The following is a 26,117-nucleotide window of genomic DNA, read 5'->3' as shown; positions in this document are numbered from 1 at the left end:
TATTGCAAATATAATTCTTAATTCAAATGTGACTAAGTTTGTTTTTACTATATAATGATTTTTAAAAGAAGAATATATCTTAAGGATAAAAAAAATATACTTTACACAAACTTATTTATTATTAAGGCAAATGAAAATTTGTGATTACAAAGAGCATTCTATGCTTAAATCAATCAAATAGCGTTCGAGAATAAAAATATACTTGAATCAAGGATTCCTTTTTTTCTGTGCTTTGTCAATTTTTCGTTAAACGCGCGCAAATAAATATTCACAGAAAAAACAGTATCCTTGAAAGAATGCAAGTATGCCTTGATTCGAGTATATTTTATCCTTATAATAGCGCCAAATATAAATAATTTTGGATAAAGGATAATTTATCTTTAAAACAAAGTGCAAAATATTCTTGGTTGAAGCTGAAATTTACTTTTAAGTATTGCAAATATAATTCTTAATTCAAATGTGACTAAGTTTGTTTTTACTATATAATGATTTTTAAAAGAAGAATATATCTTAAGGATAAAAAAAATATACTTTACACAAACTTATTTATTATTAAGGCAAATGAAAATTTGTGATTACAAAGAGCATTCTATGCTTAAATCAATCAAATAGCGTTCGAGAATAAAAATATACTTGAATCAAGGATTCCTTTTTTTCTGTACTTTGTCAATTTTTCGTTAAACGCGCGCAAATAAATATTCACAGAAAAAACAGTATCCTTGAAAGAATGCAAGTATGCCTTGATTCAAGTATATTTTATCCTTATAATAGCGCTAAATATAAATAATTTTGGATAAAGGATAATTTATCTTTAAAACAAAGTGCAAAATATTCTTGGTTGAAGCTGAAATTTACTTTTAAGTATTGCAAATATAATTCTTAATTCAAATGTGACTAAGTTTGTTTTTACTATATAATGATTTTTAAAAGAAGAATATATCTTAAGGATAAAAAAAATATACTTTACACAAACTTATTTATTATTAAGGCAAATGAAAATTTGTGATTACAAAGAGCATTCTATGCTTAAATCAATCAAATAGCGTTCGAGAATAAAAATATACTTGAATCAAGGATTCCTTTTTTTCTGTACTTTGTCAATTTTTCGTTAAACGCGTGCAAATAAATATTCACAGAAAAAACAGTATCCTTGAAAGAATGCAAATATGCTTTGATTCAAGTATATTTTATTCTTATAATAGCGCTAAATATAAATAATTTTGGATAAAGGATAATTTATCTTTAAAACAAAGTGCAAAATATTCTTGGTTGAAGCTGAAATTTACTTTTAAGTATTGCAAATATAATTCTTAATTCAAATGTGACTAAGTTTGTTTTTACTATATAATGATTTTTAAAAGAAGAATATATCTTAAGGATAAAAAAAATATACTTTACACAAACTTATTTATTATTAAGGCAAATGAAAATTTGTGATTACAAAGAGCATTCTATGCTTAAATCAATCAAATAGCGTTCGAGAATAAAAATATACTTGAATCAAGGATTCCTTTTTTTCTGTGCGTGATCTTTCTTAGAGTTATTCTTCGACAAAAAAAAACAATATTAAACCTCAATTAAAATTTGAATCGCGCGAACGTCATTAAATTGCGTTGAACAACGCGCTCTCGCGGAATGTCGACAATATGTCAAATATCGAACGCGCTCGAGATTCCTCGTAGATTCTCGTCCCTCGAATTTAGATTCAAGTCCGAGATATCATCCGACACGTGTTTTAGTCGCTTAAAATTCCGGTTAAGATTCCAGATATTAATCAGCGGCATTATATAATCCTCGCATCGATATCCGCGATATATCGCGGCGCGTTTAAGCGCGAGCAGCGGACTATAAATAGCGGCGGCGAAGCTTTTCAGTAAAGCGACTTACAGAGAGCTCGGAGAAACTTTATTAAACGGGTCCGCGCGCGCTATTAATCACCCATCGACGGAAATGCGTCTGGCCGATAAATAAATGAAAGCTCCTAGGTCGGTAGAGAGAGAGAGAGAGAGAGAGCATATATCGCGAGGGTGGCTGGCCAAGAAAAAGGAAAGAGAGAGAGAGGAAAGCTTTATATAACCCTCGATCGAACGTTCTCATTCCTGTACGTTCCACCCGCTTCTTCCTCGGCTCCTCCTTTCAAAGAGAAGAGACATTTTAACGAAGTTTTCATCGGGAGGCAAAAAAGACGAGACGGATCCGCGACAGCCGGCCGATGCCATCGCACGCTCTCTCTCTCTCTCTCTCTCTTTCTCTCGTTTCCCTTGCGATTTGGCATGCCCGAGGGAGACGTGCAGGGTTCGACCATCTATTTCTAGCACGGTCAGCGTGCCAGTGGTGAAGAAGCGCGTAATGGACCCGCTATAAACTGCATTCGCGACCGATAGCGATATCCCTCTCGCGATATATATCCATTCGCAGAAGAGATTTTCATAATGGATCCTCGCGTAGGGGAACGCTTTGGAGTTTCGTACCGTCAGGCATAATATCTAACATTTCAATGAATCCCGTGTGTGTCTTGAAGAAAAATCTATAATCTTCCCTTTTTCAATTAAATGTTGCGCAAGTTGTGATTTTGAACAGTTACCCTGAAAATCAGAGTTTCACGATAAAAAATATTAATATCCACGATATAAGATATAAAATATGTTCGATTAATTTTACTATGTACACAATATAATATTTTTTATTGTGGTAAATATTAATGAGAGAAACTCATAAAATTTCACCATATGATTTTCATGGGTAAATTTGAAGAGAAAATTCTCTCGGTTGCGAAATTATATACCCACTTCTCGGAAAATTATTAGACGGCAAGGTTGAAAAGCCAAGTACCAATACCCGTTCTAGACTTGTCTAATCGCGACTTCCGATCGCCTATTACCAATTGACATTACAGTTATGCTTATGCTTTCCGCGAGGAAAAGAACATCGCGTCTCTTATATCACGCGTGAATTTTTCCGGTCGACCTGCAGCTCCTCTCGGCGGAAATTGCTTTCGAATCGACAACCTTCTCGATTCAACCCCCACGACGCGAGTATCGAGAGCGTTTATCGCATTCAATAGCGAGTATTAAAGGCGCTCGTAAAATGTTTTTTTTTTTATTCGTCCCATCCGAGTTTTATTCTTTCCGGTCTTACTCCAGTTTATTTTAATATGCTTTTCGAATTCCCGGCATTTCTCTCCCTCGGACTGGTTCGATTGCTTATGCCATAATTCAGTATATTTCAGTCCGCGCAGTATATCACGCGAGACTCCCCGTTAAACCTTTATCCGCTCTTTGGTCGGCTTTCAATGTTGCCCTTTTATTGGCCGAGCCGTTTCTTTTTTCGTTCGATCGTAAAGTTTCTCGGCCGGCTACACTATCACGATTACAGACCGCCGTCGATTTAATTCGGTACGTCGCACAGGCGTGTGCGTTCGAGAGACGAACAAACGGAACAAACGGCCGAAGACGACGGGGTGAAATTTTACGAACCAGTCGCGCGACTCTGGTGGGGATTTTTAAGAGCGCGGCCGAAATAGCGTTTTTTAAGGCCGACGATACGCATCGAGGGACCTTTCCTGCTCTGTCTAAAGCTCCCGATGGCTTTTTTTAGCGCCGAGATATCGAGGGAAAACGCGCTTCCCCGATTTTTTCGTCGGTTTCTCGAACGGGCGATCGATCATATTTTATGATATTTTGATGAAAGTCGATTATTTCGTCAAGTATATACAAGAACAACCTTATATTTATTGGAATTAATTAATATACATTCGGAATAATTTTTCGAGCGGCTGCGATTTAAAAATGTTAATTAATCTAATCGTTCCAATTACACACGAACATATTGTACACACAGAGCGAATTGACAAGAAACAACATAAAATTGTCGGAAGAATTCCGTACGTGGGCGTGAATTTGTGCTCATTCCGTATCATTTCCGAACCTAATCGAAAGTAATGACGAAGAACAGAGTTGTCATCGACAAATTGCTCACTCGCGAGTTTCTACTTCGCGTTTCGCTATCGACACTTGGAGTCTGCTCGAGGGATATGTTTAGATATCTTTGATTTATAGCTCGCGCCGAAAACAGATCTCCAATTATGCAAACCTCGGCAACTATATTAAACGTGGACAAAGATGAGAGACGTATCCCGGATACGTTATATAATGAACTCTTTCGACGAGCTTCCTCCGGCACTTCAATACTCGCGTTATCATCCAATAACGCACAGTCGATAAGATTTTATCAGTACAATGTCGAATGTATATGATAAACGCGATTCACAATTTGACAAGAAACTACTACATGTTCTCGCCAATTTCTCTTGTAGATTCGCATCGTTCGCTCCTTCGACGACACCGTAGGAGATCCAATCGTAGGAAATCACTAGGAAAGGGATCCGCGCGTCTTAATCGCGGCCGGGTCTCGCGTATCTCCACTCCGTGACTCCACTCGATACGAGCTCCTGTATGCTTCTGAAGCTCTTCGGCTTGATTCGAGTATCTCCGCATCGCCGCCGAGTGCATTGCAGCTCTCGCGTGGAGGGAGGCCACAACGGCTGAAAGTGCATGCGCCATGCATTCTCTCCCGTTTCTATCTCGCACACCAGGGATCGACGTGTCGGTCCCGCGCGAGTAGAAGGACATCGGGCACGTCGACCGCAATTATCGAGGCAATTCGTCCCGAGCACGCGGGATAGATAGGCTTTTTCCGCCGAAGGATCCCTTGCTGCAATAGCGTGCGCCTTCGTCTCGGATTTGCTTCGCCGGGAAAGTAGCGCGACGTTACACGCTTATACTCGCGAGGATGGAATCGAATTGATCCTCGCGTGTTAGGTCGACATAGAAGCCGCGGCCTCGTCTTTGCACGGCTTGTACTCCTAGATCCGAACTTCTCCAATAAGGAACAGATGTTATATCGCGAGGGTTAGAGATCACGTGAAAAGAGATGGAACGGGTCAATTAAAGGTAAAACAGACAAGGTGTCTATAGCGGTCAAGAAAATCTGGAAAACCGGGCATTGTCAGGGAATTTTACTATTTATCTGGATTTTTCACATTATTCTACATTTGTCTCTCAATAATTTGAAATTTTTATTAAATAAATATCAACATTTCTTAAATATAAATTTAATTAATTTATCATATAGATGTATGCATATTATATATTTGTCAGGGTCGGGGAAAAAATGAATTTCTGGTCTTGGAAAATCTGAAAAAGTCAGAGAATTTTTGTTCATTGAGTCTACTGGACACCACCCTGTCCAAGGATCCTAAAGACTCGCTTTTATTAAATTTAAAAAAAGTAATTTATTTGTTGCTAATGACTCTAAAAGGCTCGCGATAGTTTCAAGAGACGAAATAATATCGATATAGAAAACAATCGGTATATAGAACTAGAGTTCTATCTTGAATGTTGCATAAAGCGATTGTGAATAACCCAGGAGGTTACTACTATGCCATTCAAAGGCAACTGCTTCAGGTAGTAAAGCGTGTAAAATATAGATTTACTCGTTATCCGCGGATTGGTCAGGCCTGTTAAGCTCGCGATGGCGAACAAAACGATTGTCGGGCGACTTTGAGCGATGCGAAAAGATCGCTCGATCGATTACTCGCTATTTTCAACGGCGTCGTACTTTATCGGACGTCTGCTCCTTTTTTTTCTCTACCCGCGATATACACCGACCCGCGACGCATTGTGTGCATTGTCGTCCGGTTTTGCGCTGCTTAATCGAGTTCGCTTTCCGTCCATTCTTGCCAGCGAACGCATTACGGGGACGCGATCCGCTTACGCGGCATGTTTTACGTCGTACAAATAGCGTCGTGTCTCGATCCTCTACGTCGGAGGCGCCTTATTATGCTCACGTCACAAGTTCGTTATCGTCGGTTATGCACCGCACATGCATACGCGCCCCTGTTGCCAAGCACGAGCCGTAATGACAGCAGAGAGGTCTCTTCTGCCCGAAAAAGTTGAAAATATTCCCATTTTCTTCGCAAGATTCTTCAAATTAATTTTTCTTCGCCATGACTGTGGAGAGAATTTGCTCTTAAAATTTATCCAGAAATTTATGGTAATCGTGGACAATAATGGTATTGGAAGAATTTTATAAGAGTTTCTCTCTGATTAATATTTAGCACAATAAAAATATTAATAAAAGTAAAATTAATCAAGTATATTTTACAATTTATTGCGATAGATATTAATATTTTTATTGTGGTAAATATTAATCAGAAAAATCTTATAAAATTCTTTCAATATCACATTGTCCCACGATTACCATGATTTTCAGAATAAATTTTAAGAGAAAATTCTCTGTGTAATAATATTGATTTGATGTGAATTTGCTCTTAAAATTTACCCAGAAAATCATGGTAATCGTGGACAATAATGGTATTGGAAGAATTTTTCTGATTAATATCTACCACAATAAAATATTCTTGCAATACCATATTGTCCATGATTACCGTGATTTTGAGGGTAAGTTCTAAGAGAAAATTCTCTCCGTGTATATTTAAAATCCAAAACAGCTGACTCGACCCTGTCTTTTAAATGAAATCTCTTCTAATATATTCGATGAATTTTGCGTGCGAATTTAATACGAAAATGTTCGTAAAGCGTATCGATGATGGTCTACGGTCATTTAGCGATACGCATCTCCGATGTCGCATTTCTCCCTATCATCAGGCGTCGATTCTATGAATTCGTGGCACAGATACATCTCTCTCTCCTGCTCTGTCGGTTTATAGCGCATAAAAGTATCGCGTTTCTCAGGCTACTCGCGATAACGGTATCCCCACAGTGCGAGAACGTCATCGTCACAGTTAGTGGCCGCAGATATCGGTACCGACCTATCCCGCGAGAATAGCCCAAAGAGAAGAGGGATACATGACGACGATGACGACATGACGGTGAACCATTTCGCTCTCTTCCTCCCTTTGTTTCTCTCGCGATCGCACCAGCTGAGCGTCATAAACTTCTTTATTCCACTCCTCGTTCGCTCTCTATCGCGAACCTCTCGTATCTTATCCACCGTCTCCTCCTTTTCCCCGTCGACCTCGCGGCTCGTTGTTTCTTCCCTCCTTTCGCCGCAGGGCGTGAAATACGAAGTCGCGTGTGACAGAAACGAGGTCGTAGCTCCTTAAGTTACGGGAGCGAACAACCCGGTTTGTCTTACGTAGGTACGCCACGTATGTATATATATATATATATATATATATATAAAATACACACACACACACACATATATATATATATAATACACACACATATGCGTACGCTCTTCCGCGAAGGTAGGACATCATCCACCTCTATCGCATCCAGCATCGCCGCAAGAGCGCAACTATCGCGCGCAGCTTCTGCCCGATCTCTCGCGATCGCTGGAATCGTCCGACCATTTTTCACGGTCGGTGTATACCTAGTGGATATGGGGAACGCTCTCGCGAGTGGAGTCGAACCTCGCGAGAGCGTCACGATAGGTCGGCTGAATTATACTCGGTCGGGCGATAAATTTTCCGGAAATTTATCGCCGCGTACACACCGGTATTCTTCCCGAATACGGCGGCTTTTTCCCTCTCTCTCTGTGTGTGTGTACGAGTTCTCTCGCATCTTCCGGGCAATTCGCTTTTAACGCACGGGCTCTTTCCTTCGTCTCGGAGTTTCCCAAACGGAGGGTCGATATCCCAGAAAAGTCTCGAGCTGTGTAGTGAGATTTATGACTTTTGTAAAAAGAAATGAGAAAAAACTCGCATTTTTATATATCCGTTCGATTTAATTAATATGCTTATTAATTTAATATATTGATAAAATGCATGTTGACAAATTATTTAAAATAGATTAATATTTATTTAATATGATTAATCTCGAGCTTTTTCGTACAAGTTATTTCATCATTTTCTTGAAATTTTAGACCAAACTTTTGTATAATTAAAATATTGCTTAAAATTCCACATCACATCGCACAATTTATGATAAATTTATGATAAATTTATTTGTAGAAACTACGCAGCTATTACGCGTTATTTAATTACTGTTTTTTTCGAACGAATATTATTTTACTCATTTATATTTCATTGTTCATTGCACATTGTTTTTTATTTAGATATTGTGTTGCGTATCAAAGGGTTTATTGCTCTTTCATTAATAAATGAAAAAAAAAAAACAGAATAAAATATTTGACTGATATATAACATGTTATACAATCTCTTGTGGGGATTTTATAGAGAACTAATTCCGTGATTGGATAAAGCGATAGAGACTATCGTAATTCTTTTTGCTGTTCTGAAGGGATGCAGGAACATAGCATTGGAGTTTCGTTCTTTTTTTCGTTTTCCAGTGATCATCGGACTTGTTTCGCTCGGTCTTTAGTCGGACACGGTTGCGTCGTTCCCCTTCGGGGTGGTTTATTATTCGTTCTTTTTTCCCCGAACCTTCTCGTTCCACTTTATCTTTCTCTCTTTCTGTTCTTTGTTGCTTTTTTTCCAAGCTCCGATTAATCACCGTGGCTTCCACCATCGATTCTACGAAGCGAGTAATCACCAATGACTGCCACTTTCTTTCGCGCAACATAATCTGCATCGTCGTTATCGCCTTCTATCAATCGAATTAGAGTGGCCTTTAAATTGGCATCAACTTGCACTTATCTCTTCAAATTTAACCGATTGTATATTGTTCGAAAAAAAAAATACATTTTGAAAATGAAGGAAGTAGCAAACTTTAGATTATTCAATTTGTTTATCATTTTATATTTCAACCTGTATATTCACTTAATAGTGCCATTTTATATATCATTAAATGTAAATGTATAGAGATATACATATATATATAATAAATTTGTTGAGAATTGTTAGTTGCGCCAAGTGACAGCACTCTGAAAGTTATAAATTGGAGTATCTCCAAACGAGATAAATGCGAGTTAGAATGCGGCCTTCATTTGCTGATGTGATTAAGGACTAGGACGTTTATTAACGTACTTCAGGAAACTCTGTCGCGATTCACCTCGCCGTTGCTGAAAGTCGCTTGAAGCCGCGCCAAAGTGTATTAACTCGCATAAATCCAAACTTAGCTCTCGGATGATCAATGCATTTCTCGTGGGACAAACAGCGATCCATCGTCATGCCGATGCACTGTCGTTGCAGCGAGCAATGCAGCTCGGGATTTCCTGAGAAATCGCATGATTCGGTTCGGCGATTTAATCCTGTACGCGCGTTCGGCGAAAATTCGGTTCGATGAATTTGTTCGGTATATTGTACAAAATCGATAACACATTTCTTAAGCGCCAGTTTTGTCGATTTTTTTTTTAAATAAAAAAATGTATAGGTAATATATTCAAATAATGTATTTTGGAGCATCTTTCTCCAGAAACAAATGTTTGAGTTTTAATGTACGAATTACAAAAGTTGACATTTGCTTATACTGGACTGATGGAAAGATCGATAACGGAATAAGCTCGAGGAATGAAAAAAAATTCGATGAAAATTGTAGCAGTTTGAAATAATGTCGAGTGACTGTTCATTCTTGCTTTGAGAATCACTGTCGTTTGCTGTCTAATCTGACCGACTTGCTCGCAAGCCGCGTACACCGAGTTTCACTCCCGTCGTTCGGGGATTCTCAAGCGCGAGAAGGCGAGGAATCGTTTTAGCTACCGGTTTTCACAATCGGGACTCATGACTCGTGTCCGTCCCACTCGTTCCCTTAATCCCAACTTTCTCTCTTTCCCTCCATCTCGACGGAATACACTAATCAATTCGCGAATGCAATTCATCGTGCATTTTTAGATTTTTCAGGCCGCTCCGTTCTCTTTCTATATATTCTTCCCATCTCTCTTTTTCTCTCATTTTACTTTTGAAGAGTTGTGACATTCTCGTTATCGTCGGTTGATGCAGTAAAAAACAGACGGAGAGATAAGAAGAGACGGTGAAATGTATTTATGTTTTGTTCTATATTTCTTTTTTTTTTTATAAATTCTTTTTGACATCGATTTATAATCACCGCGATAAACGAATAGAATAAGAGAAATAAATCCCTGTAACGAAGCTTTCGCGTTCAATGAACTCTGAAAAGTCATTCATCTTTCTTTATACAGAGAGTTTCAAAAATTTCTTAAACACCCACAGATAAACTTTCGAAATTTTTGCGGAAGATTTCCCAGTAGACTAATGTCGAAAATTGAAAACATTTATCAAGCGATTATTAATTTAATTTAAAATTGAATAAATTGGATTGTTATTAATTTCTTTTATTTTTCTTTTTCATCTTGTGCTCGCATTGATTTCGTTTCACGGATTATCTTCGTGTTATGTGAGTGTGTATTTTTTATACGATTTCTTAATTTGTTAGAAAATTATAAACGTCAATATGGATCGAAAGAGGTGACGGTACGATTTGCGAATTACATCACGTTTCCTCTCGCGCACGTCTCGTACACGAGACGTAAAATAAAAAAAAATGAAAAAAAGAATCACTCAACGACGACCTCGATTTCGCGCACGTCGCCGTTTTTAATCGCTATAACGCCCCTAGACACGGCGTGGGATGTTGCCAGAGTCTGCGTGTTCGATTCAGAGTCTACTATTTTTTCTTACAATTAGTCCGAAGATATCCAAAAATTAACAGCGGTAAAAATTCAACAGCACAATACTATCTCCGATAAAAGTACTATTTATCAGTCACACATTCGCTTCATTAATATAGAATTATGCATTCAAAGAGAGAAAGAGAAAGAAAGCAAGAATGTAATAATTAAACTCCACCTTAATCTATTATTATTTTTGGCAACCCTTGAATGCAATTATACATTCAAGGAATGTAATAAATCACTTAATCCTATTATAAAAGAAACTCAAATTAAGAATTAACATATATTTGGTAATTTATGGTATATTTTTGAAATGTTTATATTTTCTCTTTACACAAAATAGTTGAAGAAAAAATCTGTACATTTGGAAATTAAATTTTTTATCGACTCCGACTGGTACGTCAAGTGTGATCGCGGTGCGAAATTTAGTACGCGACGCCATAACGTGCGCGCGTACAGCAAATATTTAATTATCTGCACTAGCGAAGCGGCAGAATTTTAATTCGGCCAAGGCAAGGGAGTTGTCGCGCGAAAGAAAAGAAGCCGCAAAAAAAAAAAAAAAAAAAAAAAAAGAATTGCTCTGTCCGCGTCGCGTTCATTTCGGGCATTAAAATTCAAGAGCGGGCATCGTTGTAGATGCGCGAGAGCGGACGGTGCAAATTCTATTAGAACGAATCCAATAAAGAGGCACGACCGCCTGCATTCACATGTCCACGCGAGGTTTCCTTCTCTGCGGATTATCGAAAGATCGAAGAGGTGAAGTCCGGTCGCGCGCCAGATTTTTGGCAAGCGTTACTCTCGTCGATTTTATCACGAGAAAAGGTAAAAGAAAAAGTAAAAGGCATTATTCGAAAAAAGAATATGTTGGAAAATGATTATTAAAAGCTTTCTCTAATTTGTGAAAGATTTTAGGGGACCTCAAAAAAAAAAATTGCTTTTCCATTATTATTGGTTATTAACGCGGAGAGTATGTATTTATTATATGATATAACAGCGTTCGAGACCGCGTCGCGATCGATAGGATAGCACGAGATAGAGCGCGAAGACAAGGATCCTACGCGGAAGTCATTTCGTACGTGGGTCGAGAGAAGTCTAGCGTCTTCCCTGTTCTTCTTACCTCTTCTTTTCCTTCATGGGTCACTCCTCCTTTTTCTCGACAGCAGTAGTCGTCGGCCGTTGTCTCTCTGGCTCGCCTTTCACGGATGCTTACCGTTATACGCTCTCGCATTATTATCGTAATCATAGCGCAGTCCGACGCCCCAGGAGCGTGGCCTATATTTTCTCTCAATGTATAATCAATGATTCTTATTACTTCTTTTCTTCACCCCACCGCTCTGAATTATCTCTGCCTCTCGTAATTTTTTAATCCTTCTCGCCCCTCCATATATTATTGAAAATTTCAATGATTATTCATATTTATTTTACTTCAAATTTAAATGGAATAAAACAGTTCATGCAATAAAGATGAATATATGTTATTTGATAAGAGAGTGAGAGGGAGATTTTTTAATTTTATTCGAGACTTATAACTTATAATTGCATCATGCAGAGATATATATATATATATATAATGAAATGCGAAGTTCCGAGTTTACGCTTTCCTGAATCTCGCAAATTTGTGTTAATGCAATTATTATAAATTTAACTAAAATGGGCGTATAATAAATAAACTGAAGAAACTCAGGAGAAAGCCTTTCCGTGCGACTTTCAATGCGTTTGTTGCACGCGAGTCTCTTGGATCCCTCTACCTTCTGCGTCTTCTTAGTCTTTCCGCATTTGTCTTTCTTCACTGACTTGCAGCCACGGCGTGTCTCTCTCCACCGGCTTCGAAGGAAGAAAAACCTGACCTATCGTACGCTGGCCTCTCTTTCCCTCTTTCTCGCTCTTTCTCTCTCTCTCTCTCTCTCCTCCGATCTCTAACACCGGTCTAACGCCGCCCTGGAGTCTATCCTTTCACTGCCACGCGAGCGGCAACTTAACGATGTCATTTCGGGGCAACGACCGCCGATGCGGTTCGGGCTTTGCCTCGAACGTGACGCGTTCGAACGAATGTAACCGAGAATGCGCTTACAATTGCAAAAATTCTAAAAATATCGAAACCATACTTTGCTTATAATAAGACTCAAAGTCGACCGCGAAATATCCTCGAACGAAGGAATCGCAATAATTAAAAAAAAAAAAAAAAATACCACGGTTAAAAGGACAAAAACCGCGACATTAAATTTATTGACAATTACGCGAATCATCAATGCTTCCTGAGTATATGTGTGTGTGTCACTTTCTTTTTATTTCTCTTTAATCGTGTGCGAAACCGTGCTTCTGAAATTATGTGTAAACCGGTTTCGTTTCCGAAGCCGTGTATCTGTAGACGGAAACGCCAATAACTTTGCTAGCAATCTCTCCCGTGAAAAAAAAAAAAAAAAAAAAAAAATGCGCGATGAGCGCAGAAACAGGATTCGCGAAGTTATTACGAATCTCTCGCGCACTTGCGTCAATCTCTATACTTATCATTATACCGTTGTGCATTTTTTGTCACTGCGGTGAGGTATCGTTCTTATCAAAAAAGAGTTTGACCTAGGTCATTTCACTTTTTTCCCTGTCTCCATTTTGAATTTTTTATACAATTTCCATCTCGCATGTATAGTTCTCATTCATCAATTTTAACAGCCGATATTGAATTTTGCAAAAAATGTTTTGACAACTTGCAAAGATTAAAATGATTAAATGATTCTTTTATATTTAATTAATTTTTTGATAGGTATAATAATTTAAAAGAAATTAAAAAGTATGAATTTTTATAATTTTGTCATGATGCTGATTTTATTATTACTATGTATATTGATGATAGAAATAACCGCAAAAATGGTGAAACTTATATAGCAAAACGTATATACATATTAATTATCTTAAATCACATCGTTCATATTTAAACTAGTTAAAGTAACATGATGACAACAATATTATTATATTTTCTTATATCGGAATATCGAAACAAGTTTTGGAAGATTAATGCAGCGTTTAAATCGACTTGAAACATGCAGATCGTAACGCGTTTGCCAATTTCACAATCGAATACATCTAGTTGCAACTCTGAATGATGCAATTCGCTGCACTCAAAGTTACGATAGCTTCATAAATACTTATTCACGAAAGAATAATTTATGTTATAAACGTAGCTTAATTACATCCATACCGTTATAAATATAGTTTAATGATTAAGTGAAACAAATTATGATTATTAATCATAAAAATGCTTATGCACGGTATAAGAAATAATTTTAGTCTTAATTAACTTCTTTTCTGTTAAAACCCATTTTATAAATAGCGTGACCGAAACGGGACTTAAAACGGGCTCTAGATTCTTTTCACCTTAGAGTCACGTTCCCCCTTTAATCCTCTTTCATCTGACATTAATACGCTCGTATTTTGACGCGTATTTTTATCCGCTGCACACGTAGAAACACAATCTTTGCGCGATATCACACCGTGATCAATCACGGACGGCGACACAGGCACGTCTGACATGCATATGACAACGGCAGTTACACGTGTCAGAATCACCGGTCCGTTTTGCCAAAAGCCTGAGGAGCGAAAAGAAGAGCCGCGTCGGCATAAATCTTGCATGAGCAATTTACTCGGAAGAATATAAAGAGACATCGCGTCGGGTTTCCCAGACCCTCCCCCTGATATACATTCTTCTCCTCTACCCTTTTCACCTCCATCTCTATCATTATTTCGTTCTTTATCATTATTTTCGTATCTTTCGTTATGCGTATAACGAGTATAATAAATGTATATACGTACACAGAGAGAATTTTCTCTTGGAATTTACCCTGAAAATCATGGCAATCGTGTATGACAATATGGTATTGGAAGAATAATAAATTTTATAAATTATAAATTTTACTAAGAATTTACTGCGTACATAGTAAATTTTATCATGTACATATTAATATTTTTATTGTGGTAAAAATTAATCAGAGAAGCTCTTATAAGATTCTTCCAATACCATATTGTCGCACGATTACTTTTCTGATTAATATTTAGCACAAAAAAATATTAATATGTACATAGTAAAATTTACTATGCACATAATAAATTCTTAGTAAATTGTACATATTAATATTTTTATTGAGGTAAATATTAATCAGAGAAACTCATAAGATTTTTCCAATACCATATTGTCGCACGATTACTTCTCTGATTCTCTGATTAATATTTATTACAAAAAATTATTAAAATTATTAATATTTTTATTGTGGTAAATATTAATCAGAGAAACTCTTAAAGATTCTTCCAATACCATATTGTCGCACGATTACTTCTCTGATTAATATTTCTCTGATTCTCTGATTAATATTTACCACAAAAAATATTAATATGTACATAGTAAAATTTACTATTAATATTTTTATTGTGGTAAATATTAATCAGAGAAACTCTTAAAGATTCTTCCAATACCATATTATCGCACGATTACTTCTATGATTAATATTTCTCTGATTCTCTGATTAATATTTATTACAAAAAATTATTAAAATTATTAATATTTTTATTGTGGTAAATATTAATCAGAGAAACTCTTATAACATTCTACCAATACCACATTGTCGCACGATTAGCATGATTTTCAGGGTAAATTCTAAGATAAAATTCTCTCTGTGCAATGCAACGTGTGTCACACGTGCAGGGTCGTTTCTTGACAGTCGTGCAATTATTTTCCTCCTTTTTCACGTTTCTTCCCATACGCTTTCGTTCGTAATTCCATGGTTAGCCGGATAATAGTTACGTAACCGTCGACGCACAGTCCCGCGCTCTTCCGCGCTCGGTGCAGAGTGCAAACCAGCTAATCGTCAAATATTTGCTGAGCCGTATTGCAACGTTTCCGCCGCTATCTCGCTCTCTGCGCCTCTTACACACGCTCATCCCGCCTCTTGTCTTATCCGTCTGTTTGTGCACGCGTGACGAATGCTTGCGCAGCAGCAGCGGAGCGATATCGTCATCGTACGCTCAAGCACGACGACCACGGCCAACAGAATTTTCTCGAGGAGTCCCTGACCATCCGTACCACCCACCCTCTGGACCCCCGGTAGACGAGAACGGCGACACAAGTGCTCGAGAGAAATGTGCTTTCGAAAAAACATGCGTCGACAGACACAAGGAATTAAGTACATAATTATGCGTAATTGCTGTTGCTGTTGTGATGATTTACTCTGAGATTTTAATCATTATATAAATATTAAAGAGAGATAAAAGATGTATGTATGTATGTATGATTGTCTGCATAATGCACTTTAAATAGCATATCTGCAGCCGGCGTAATTTTATTATTTTGATGAGACAATTTATCTCCGATGCAATAATTTCAACTATATATATATATATATATATATATATATATATATATGCAGCTGATAACTCTTTTAGTTCTCCGTAAAAAGATTAGCATTTTATCGCTGTTCTATATGACATAGAGTATTCAGATAAAAACATTCAATACTCGGGCATATATAATATACACATATATAATGTGTCGTTATTAATAGAAGATGAGAAAACGAAGTTTACGCTTCGGTTTTTGAAAATCGACAAGTCGTCGGTTCACGGTTGGCCGCTTATCGTACAGGTGCCGATAAGCGGATAAAGGTCAGAGAGTAGAACAACGTGGACAGGCACCTCTCGCGATATAGGAGAGTTATACGACGAGTTAAATATAAAAGCGCCGTGTGTGTGACACCGACTGTGCGTGAAATTGTTTAGACGCCGACGTGTGTACGCATCTCTCTCGTTATTCACGCTGTTTCTCTGTTGGGCGTTGATAATTTTATTTAATGACCGAAGTCCGTGCTCAAAGTAAACGCACGTATATAGAAGAAACGCGGCAATGTTATCGAAAAGAATTGTTATATTAATAAATTATCGTTAAAAAAAGAAATGACAGATATTTATAAAAACGTGGCTATTATTTTTGATCCTAGTAGCCTTTTTCTAGACATCGAATATTGGATTACATTATGTCAAAGATTTAGAGAATAATATTAGCTCTCGATTTATGTCGCGAGAAAGGAAGAGAAGAAACACACACTTTTCGCGCGAAACACCTCTCGATGTGTGTTTCGTTTTAAGAGAATACTAAACGCACTCAACGCTTATGAATATTTACTGGCGGGAATCACTCGACAAACGCGACCTCCTCGCTCTTCTTCGTTGCAGGCAAATAATGGCGACTCCACGATAAGAGCTGTAAAATCGTGGCGTTTCCTGCGAAAGCGCGCGATGTGCGCCGCGCCGTAAAAATCATTCCGGCGTATAATAAATTGCTTTAGCGATTCCCGGCGACGTGGCGTAAGAAAGTTTTCCGGCGAGAGAAAGAGAAAGAGGACGAGAAGTCCGCTGGAAAATATCCCGCGACTACTGTTTTTCGGTACCCGGCAGCTCGTACATACGCTTATACTACTACTTTGCTCGAGATGTTTGCCGTGAGAATATCAATCGCGGTTGAGATCGTCGGCTCATCCTCAATCGTGAGCACGTACTCGCCGGACATACCGGCCAATTATCACACCGATGCGACGGTCGTTATGATCATCGAGAACAAATAACCGGCGATTGTTGCAAAGCCGCTCCCCATTGGCCGGGTTCGATACGCGAACGTTGACCGCGCGTCGAAAATATCGTTGAAAAAAATATTTCTGTCAAATTACACGATTATGCCGGATTTTTTTCGACCCAACATAATCATGCTGAAGATTACAGATTATACGTAATTTTATATGAAAAAAATTTTTATTTAATATTCCACTGAACGTGGAAATACATATACGAAATGCTATACGATAATATTATAAATAAAATGGGTAAACGTTTATAAAATAAAGTTCTAATAAAGTAATTTTTTTCATTTTGAATAAGTAATTTCCATGTAAAAGTGCAGCAAACTTTCGGGAATATTAAATTATAAATCGCCAACCTTCATCGAGAATCCTTCTTGGGAGGATTGTTATACAGGAAGAAACATATGCTAATCTTCTGTAAAGCTTTTTACAGCCGAATGTCTCTCTCCAGGCGGAATTCTTAATGTATGCGTCATGGTTTTTTCGTTGCAGGACAGCGAACATCTAATCACGGTCGCGCACTTGTCGGACTACAACATCTACAGGATACCGAACGCCAAGCGAGTGTTCGGTGCACCCTTCGAGTGGGGTGTCTGCTTGAGACCGAACAGCAACGCCGAAGCTGAGGACACGGAGGCTGGGGAGCCCGGGATCAAGGTCATTACTTTCGAAAACGAAAAATCGCGCGCCTGCTGGCTCACAGCCATGAGACTCGCTAAGGTAAGCAACACAATTTCTCATTCTCGTCTCGTCGAATCGACGTGTTTTACTCGAATATAATACGATTTAGCAACTCGAGTGCATCGCAACTTCGAGTATTCGAACGTTTAAATGTCACTTTGTTACATAAAACGCACTCTTTTCGAGTATCGATTAGAATTACAATGTTGTTTCCGTATCGGTTTTGCACAAAGAGAATTTTCTCTTCAAATTTACCCCGAAAATTATAATAATCGTGGGACATTATGGTATTGGAAGAATTATAGAAGAGTTTTTCTGATTAATATTTACCACAATAAGATATAAAAAACACTCAATTAATTTTACTTTTATTAATATTTTTATTGTGGTAAATATTAATCGGAGAAACTTTTATAAATTTTCTTCCAACACCATATATTATCCCACGATTACCACGATTAATTCTAAGAGAAAATTCTCTCCATGTAGGTTAATTCTCCGTGAAAAATTGAACACACCGAGGGAATAACTCAATAATAAATAATTTGAGAACGGAGAGCAAGCCAATAGTAATTAGAGAATTTAAATGCTAAGGTAATCGCTTACGTACACTATCGCTAGGGCTACTCGGGGTTTCTCAGCCGATTCTGCGTCCGATCGACTCTTCACTCTCTCCTCCACCACGATGTGATCATCCCTCTGCGGACGAGCCGTGGGTATTATTAGCTCCGCGATGGAGAGCCGGGTATAATGAGCCTTATTTTCTTTTCTTTCCTCCGCCCGCCGACTCGAATGTCGAAACTCCTTCGTGAAGCTCAAAGAAGTTGCGTGACTCGCGCGTCGTTCGTGTTTAACGGAGCGAGAGAGAAAGAGAAAGAAACACTTCATTCCGTCGACGTGTGTACATATTATACGTCACACAGGCTCGGCACGTTTCGCATGGCGAAATTTTTTTTCCTCGTCTTTTTTTTTAGAGTAGCCACTGACACCGTACACTTTTCTTTCTGGGGTTTTATTTTTTTGACGTGAATCGGGGCTGGTGAGACACCGCGGCTCTCGTTTCCCATCGTCGTCGATAATATCGGTTTATTCTCGAGCGCAGACAGCCTTTGTCTTCCTCTCTCTTTCTTTCTCTTCTATTCTCTTCTCTCTCTCTCAGTCGAGCCAAGTGCTCGCCGATGGAAGAGAGTAACTCGTGGTTACTAACGGGTTTTCGCTGGCAACGCGCAATCGGGAGTTACGCCGATGAGAGAGAAAGAGAGAGGCACCAGACTACGGTCGCCTATTCTACATTACTCTACTCCTCGGAGGCCTGCCTATTCTTCCTCGAGCTCAAGTGCCTGCTCAGACTGTCTCTCAAATCCGGACGGGCTTCAGGAAGCATCGCTCTCCCGGAATAATAATCGTGCTCGCAAAGTAAATTAAGAATAAAAAAAAAAGCAACACACAGCTCTGTGTATTTAATAATGATTGATCTATGTAGGCTTATATATCGTACGAAATAAAATCTCACGATCATTCTTTATACCGCACATTTAAATTAATCGAACTAATCGATTTTTGTAACACACAAACACGTGAATAATCTTATTAGATTTACATCGCGCTATCTCTGACAAGGGTTTCTTTCATCATTATAACTTGCTTCCATTCCGGAGCAACACTCGTCGGGATGACAATCTAATCTGCCGCGGGACGTAATTTGGGGACCCTGTGCACCGGAGGATCGCAAGCCAATCTCCCCCGATGCATCCTCGAGGGTCTCCAGAGGGTCTCCATACGTCTATACTACCGTGTGGCCGCTGGCGAGACTGGCCTAGTGTTTATCGGCCTCGTTGGCCGTCCATGCCTGTCTGCGTCTTCTGCTCGAGCTATCTCGCTCCGGATTTACTATGCGTGCGCTCGTGTCTTCTCTCTCTCTCTCTCTCTCTCTAGAGAGAGCTCTGCCTTTATCCGAAGGGAAAAGGACGACGCCGTCCTGGTCTTGGTAACTCTAGGTAGTACTTACGCGTGTCTCAGCGCGAGAGGCCTTTGTAACTCTTTCATCCGAGAAAAAGCTAGGAGTGTGATGAGATGCGGCGAACGAGAAACATTGTAGAAGACAGAAGGGAGATGAAAAGAGAGAACAAACCCTCGGAGAGAAAACCTGCAGGACTCGCTTTGATCGAGAAGACATTAACACTCCTGCTTATCCCCTTTGTACTCCTCTTGGTTTCTCTACCGTCATCGTCCATCTTTTCCCTTCGTTCCTTTTCCTTCGTCGCATTTCAATTTTCCCGATTCACCTCAATGAAAATCTATGAGGTCTAACAATGTTGATTCGCGAGGGTCGGAAAAGCCTGGACTTTTGAATTCTTCGTATTTGACAATTGAAGAAATATTAATAGAATCTATTATTTGTATAATCGAATTTGTCGCACGAGTAAATATCAAAATAAAAACCAAGATTAATATGTCTCTCTATTAATGTATGACGAAAGCAATAATGACACGTTTCTCGTACGATCAATTTAAAATCGTTCCATTAATTTAAAATCAGATTTCTTGCGAGCAGACGAGAAGAAATCGAGATCGCGAAGATTGTACCGTTACCGGGCATTAATAAAGTATTGTTAGGTACTTGACAATACAATTCTCGGTTTTCGTCTGTCACGCATATAAAATGATAACGGTAATGAGAAAGCGAATAGATTGCAAAGCGATGATAGCTGCAGATAAAGTTAAGCCGTAAATATCGAGTCGCTTTCTAGTCGATTGTACGTATCGAGCTTTATATCCTCGAGAGTTTTTTTTTTTTTACCACAGAAAGAAATTATAATTATCTGTCGCACATACACACACGCGAGAAAGATTGTACCAACTTGCAGTGTCATTCAATTATAAGAGAAATACGTGGTGATCCCTTGCGCGGCAACTTTTTAGCTGTAATTGCTTTTAGCTCACGAAGATGTAATCTTACGCGATATCGAAGGGTTCGACGTGGCATTATCCTTCGTTTACTTAGAGACTCAGCTCTACCTCGTTATCGCTCTCCGTTACCCTATCGCTGATTAGTGTTAGCATACATTCGCGCTTTACCGCTTTCCACGTTGGCGGGTTTCCCATCTACATTTGCGAATAATTGAATTACGTAATTATCTCTCCAAATGCGCGCTCCAGGGCCGTCTTCAATTAGTCGCTGCCGCCCTTCGTATCCACCCCGTTCTTTACCGAAACGCGAAAATGGCGAGTTCGGACTTTGTTTATCTTGCGTCGAACGAGATGTGCGACTGACAGTCGAAGTGAAATTGACAGCGCAGACGGATTTAATTTTTTTTTTTTAATATATATTATATTGAGAGTTTGAAAAATGTGCGTTGTATGAACGTAATAAAATGTAGAATCTCCAAGAGTCGGTGAGTCTATTTTTGCTGTTGCTAGGCGAGCCTTAGGCGATTGCAAAGCTCACCGGCATAATTTTCGTACCGCGAGATGCAAGCTACACAGCCCGCATTGGTATATTAGCAATCCGCATGTACGTATTGGTGCACGGATAACGTGTACGGGGTGCGTATGTCTGCGTGAGCAGTCATTCGAGCGTAGATGTGCCCGGCTGTCTTGTGGGTCGATACGATGGCTATACCGCTACTGCTGGGTCCATGGTTATGCACACGCTCACGTGGCACCGTCTGCTTCTCTCGTCTTGTCTCGTCTCGTTCCTCACATTCACATCTATTTCAACGTGAATTACAACCGCCAAATGTTATTAGCTTCGAAAAATTTGTTGGTTTTTTTTCCGGCAGTGTTTTTTTTAGAAATCTGATGGATTTTTCGTTTAAAACGACTGGCTGGTATTTTTCTGATATTCTGATAAATAAAATTCTTTCTCTCTCTAGTTATAAATATAAGAGCTGTTTTTGTGTTTGACTGAATTTAGGAGAAAGAGCAATTTTGCGAATGGACGAGATTTATAGGAGTTCTGAATTGAACAAGGAAGTAAACTTCTTTCGTAAGACAGCTTTGCTGCAAATGATTGTGCCTCGACATGTCGGCGAGATCAGAAACTTGGAAGAACTTGCAGGAAATAATCTTTGATTCAACTACGAAACTATTCCCTCCATATAGATATAGTACTTCTCGATGAAAAAGATTGTTCGTTTCGATCGAATATTTTTTCTGCATTCGTAAATCGCTTGTGACAAACCGGGATTACAGTTTGTTCAAGCTGAAAATTGATATCTTGTTCAAAAGTAAAGTATGCATATATATAATCATCAAGATGTTAGTATATCTATTTTCTATTTCAATATAACTCAAATCACACGAATAATGAAAAATGATATATAATTATTTTCAACACAAATGATATGTTATATAACATTAAAGCCAACTTTTTCTTTTACCTATCTTACCATTTTGCTTACTCTTTATTCTTCCTGAAATATCTCAATTACACTCGAGACTACTTTGACGTATGAAAAAGTCAGGAAGGAAGGTACTAAATAGTCGAAAAAATGAACCCGAGGAATACTTTGGAATTTTCCGGTCGCTCGGCAACGTTGAACTTATCTAGGCGAGTGCGATATACCTCGGCAGGCGATGTATCGATCGGAGGTCAGCCTCGTACAGCTGGGCAACACGCGCGAATCGACTGGTCGGCTGGCGACAAAAGAACGCGTGTATAATTATGTAAATCACGGGGATGCGGTTTATTTATCTTTTTCCTCCGCCTTTATCAGCCTCGAGAATGTGTTCCGCAATGCGCCCGGAGCGGAGAATCGGTTCATGCGGCGCGCGCGCGTGCATTTGTCCGTCGCGTGCGTGCATCTCGTCAATTGTAGTGCGCGCGTTAATGGTGCTCGCTCTGCTTTGCGTTGTTCCAGTACGGCAAACAGCTCCGAGAGAATTACCGAGCCTTCAAGAACAAGCAGTGCGAGCAGAACAGCAGTGGCAGCCCCAAAGAACAGTACAGCAGCTACAATGTGTCCAACGTAAGTGCTACATGTATATGATTTCGCGCTTTGAGGTACAAGGACCTAAGCCATGAATAACAAATTTTAGAGGATTAAAAACATTTGAAAATTCAAATTAAATCAGTCATTTGTTCACTCAATTTTTTTATAAATATATACGGCTCAAGTCTTCGTATCGTTTTCAGCATTTTAATTATACGTACACAGAAAGAATTTACCACGAAAATCATGGTAATCGTAAGACAATATGATATTGGAAGAATCTTATAAGAATTTCTCTGATTAATATATTTATGACAAAAAAATATTAATATGTACATAGTAAAATTTACTAAGAATTTACTATCTACATATTAATATTTTTATTGTGATAAATATATTGATCAGAGAAACTCTTGTAAGATTCTTCCAATACCATATATTGTCGCACGATTACCTATCGTTTTCAGCATTTTAATTATACCTACACAGAGAGAATTTACCCTGAAAATCATGGTAATCGTAATACAATATGATATTGGAAGAATCTTATAAGAATTTCTCTGATTAATATATTTATGACAAAAAAATATTAATATGTACATAGTAAAATTTACTAAGAATTTACTATCTACATATTAATATTTTTATTGTGATAAATATATTAATCGGAGAAACTCTTGCAAGATTCTTCCAATACCATATTGTCGCACGATCACCAGGATTTTCAGGATAATAATTGCGGAATAAAATTCGCGAAGAGAGAACAGAGCGCATGTCGATAATTCGTCACGACGCGCGAGTAAAATAAAATACTTACGAGACTGTGTCTCGTGGCGAGAATTATTTGTACGTCGCGCGCGATGTATTTTCGATGGGCCACTCTCTCAGCCTCGGATATGCTCGAAAGGTAAATTTCGCTTTAGACGTGGTAAATGGAATGGAAGAGGCGATTACGTTGAAATTACCTCGAGTGACAGTAATTTGCCGGGTCACGCCACGTTCGATTATTGCCTTCAGTCATCCCTTTTCCTGCACGAGCCGTCGTCTCTCGTCGAACTTTCATAGCGTCTACGGGATCTTGATTAACTCGTGCAATCCCGGAGCTTTTCAACGTCTTCTTTCGATTAACACTTTCTTGCCTCTCTTTACTTTCTCTTTTATTCGATTCTTGTTTTCATTATCGTATCACTATTACACATTCGTCATATTACCTATTAATTATACATACATACATACATACGCTTGTGATAATTTCGACAAAGAATTATATTGAATTATAATTACGTATGCATATAATTCTTTGTCGAAATTATCCCCTTTTACAAGCGAAATAAATAGATCCATTTAATAATTTATATTAATATTCCGATAAATATCGCTCGCAGGCAAATTGCATTATTGTTCTCCACGGTCGCGCGTGCATTTATCGATTCCCTAATTGATATACTGAAATATAAGGAAATTCATTGCTAATGAATGGACGAACAGTAGAACCGGCTAGCATATAGCATAACGATGTGGCGCGCTTGCTGACGATGCTGTTAGCGGCTAAATAATTATAGCAAATAGCTCGTTAGCTATTGATCTTTAATGCGAAATTCCGCGCGAAATATGCGGGAATTGCTGAGCCACTCCCGGTCGAGATTCTACTTTGCTTGTGTGTGCGTTCGTTACTTCGAGTGCACAGGCGCATAGTTCTCTCTTGCCATCTCTCTCTCTCTCTCTCATACGTCCTATTTATACAATGGTTAAACTATGGCAACGCAAATCACCGCAATTGCCGCGACTAACAGATATCATATATCGTCGATTTTATCACGGCCGTGATAATAAATTCACCGATTCACGATCGATTCTCTCACGAATGCGATTCCTTGCTAAAGAGAGAGAGAGAGAGAGAGAGGGAAAAAAACGACGCAATTTAATTTTTGCACGAAAGATTATCGACTAATTATTGAGTCATCGGTTATTATGTTTTGCTTGATTCGCTTAGCTATTACAGCAATTAAATTATTATCTATGTAAAATCTGTTTTGAGAAATAATTATAGAAATTGCAGGAAACACCAAGCAAAAACTATTTAGAGTTGATAGAATTTAATAAGTGAATTTACATTTATCTCACGATCAATTCTTGTGTGAATAGAGATGGTTTTGATGAAGAATTTTCAGACATTATTGTCATATTATATATAAACTTTGAGACACCTTAAACAAGCACATTTCAATAAATAAATAATATCGACTTTTAACGTGACGGTTAAAATTATCTCGGAAATTAACGAAACGTATAATGTAAACGGATAATAAAATAAAACAGATATGTGGAAATCGATTAAAACGTAAAAAGAGATGTGGAAGGGGTATTTTTCTCTTTATAATTGCGTTTATGAATAATTTTTACCGTACTTCTCTCGTTCGACGAAAATTAATAGCTCAGCAGCGTCCATTATCGGACACATATCATTAATTATCGAACATCTGTTATTCACGACATATATTTTGACTGGTACAATATATAAATATCTGACAGAAACAAATAATAGAGAAACTTTGCGCAGAAAATCAATCGGAAACAGAATTAAAAGCAAAGACGTTAAAGGAAGACTGACATATATCTTACGAGACGCGATCTGGAGAACAAATTTTCTCGGAGAAGTACCGTCATAACTTACGTAAAGAATGCCAAGAAGGATCCATCCCCATCGAATCTCACTGACCTCATTGTCGTGCCATCCCCGACCTCGTCGAGATATAGGCTCTCTCTTTCTCCCTTTACGATATTCTTCGCGTCCTCCTACGCGCTAAGACGTCTCGCCCGGTAGGAAATTTCATCCTCGTATCGCACAGCTGATTCCAAGGTCGTGCCAGCCAGCTAGAGGGACGACAACCCCTCGTCGGTGTGTACTCTCGAAGCTAGACACGTACCGGTCTGCAGCGTCCCTCGTTCACCCTTTCATCGACTGACTTATTTTCTCTTCCATCTCTTTTTTTTTTTTTTTCTTCTCGTCGGGGAGATAAAAAGCTCTAGCTTCTTCTCATTATAATTTCCGTAGCCGGCGTTTCTCTCGGGGAAATATTTTCCATTTTATCACTTTATCGTTAAAACCGCGAGATTTGCATCATCCAGAATTGTATGAGTAATATAAAAGTGATTCGAGATAAACTCTATCGGTTATTAAAATATGCGTTTTCTTCTCTAGACGTGATACGTAAAGAAACAAAGTGAAATTGGTATATTAAAGATGAAGCTGTGAAATTTTTGTATACGGAATTTTAGAGAGAAATTTTTAAAGATATTCAATTCTTTGTTATTAAATATTTATATTTTT

At 38.4% G+C, this 26,117-nt stretch overlaps 1 protein-coding gene across 7 annotated transcripts in view; it reads left to right on the top strand.

Annotated features, from left to right (window-relative positions):
• The window catches only part of LOC114937766 (growth factor receptor-bound protein 14), a 295,927-nt gene that overhangs the window by 238,492 nt on the left and 31,318 nt on the right, over window positions 1-26,117 (top strand). For all 7 annotated transcript variants that reach the window (XM_029311373.2, XM_085486113.1, XM_029311378.2 and 4 more), the window contains 2 exons: window positions 17,664-17,891; window positions 22,715-22,822. In XM_029311373.2, coding sequence (XP_029167206.1) covers window positions 17,664-17,891; window positions 22,715-22,822 — 336 coding nt within the window. The remainder of the gene's footprint in view (window positions 1-17,663; window positions 17,892-22,714; window positions 22,823-26,117) is intronic.

Source organism: Nylanderia fulva, unplaced genomic scaffold (assembly GCF_048542155.1).
Source record: "Nylanderia fulva isolate GAGA-0341 unplaced genomic scaffold, ASM4854215v1 Scaffold4, whole genome shotgun sequence".
Lineage (NCBI taxonomy): Eukaryota > Metazoa > Arthropoda > Insecta > Hymenoptera > Formicidae > Nylanderia > Nylanderia fulva.
The sequence above is the reverse complement of the archived record's forward strand: the minus strand, read 5'-3'. Positions and strand labels throughout refer to the sequence as shown.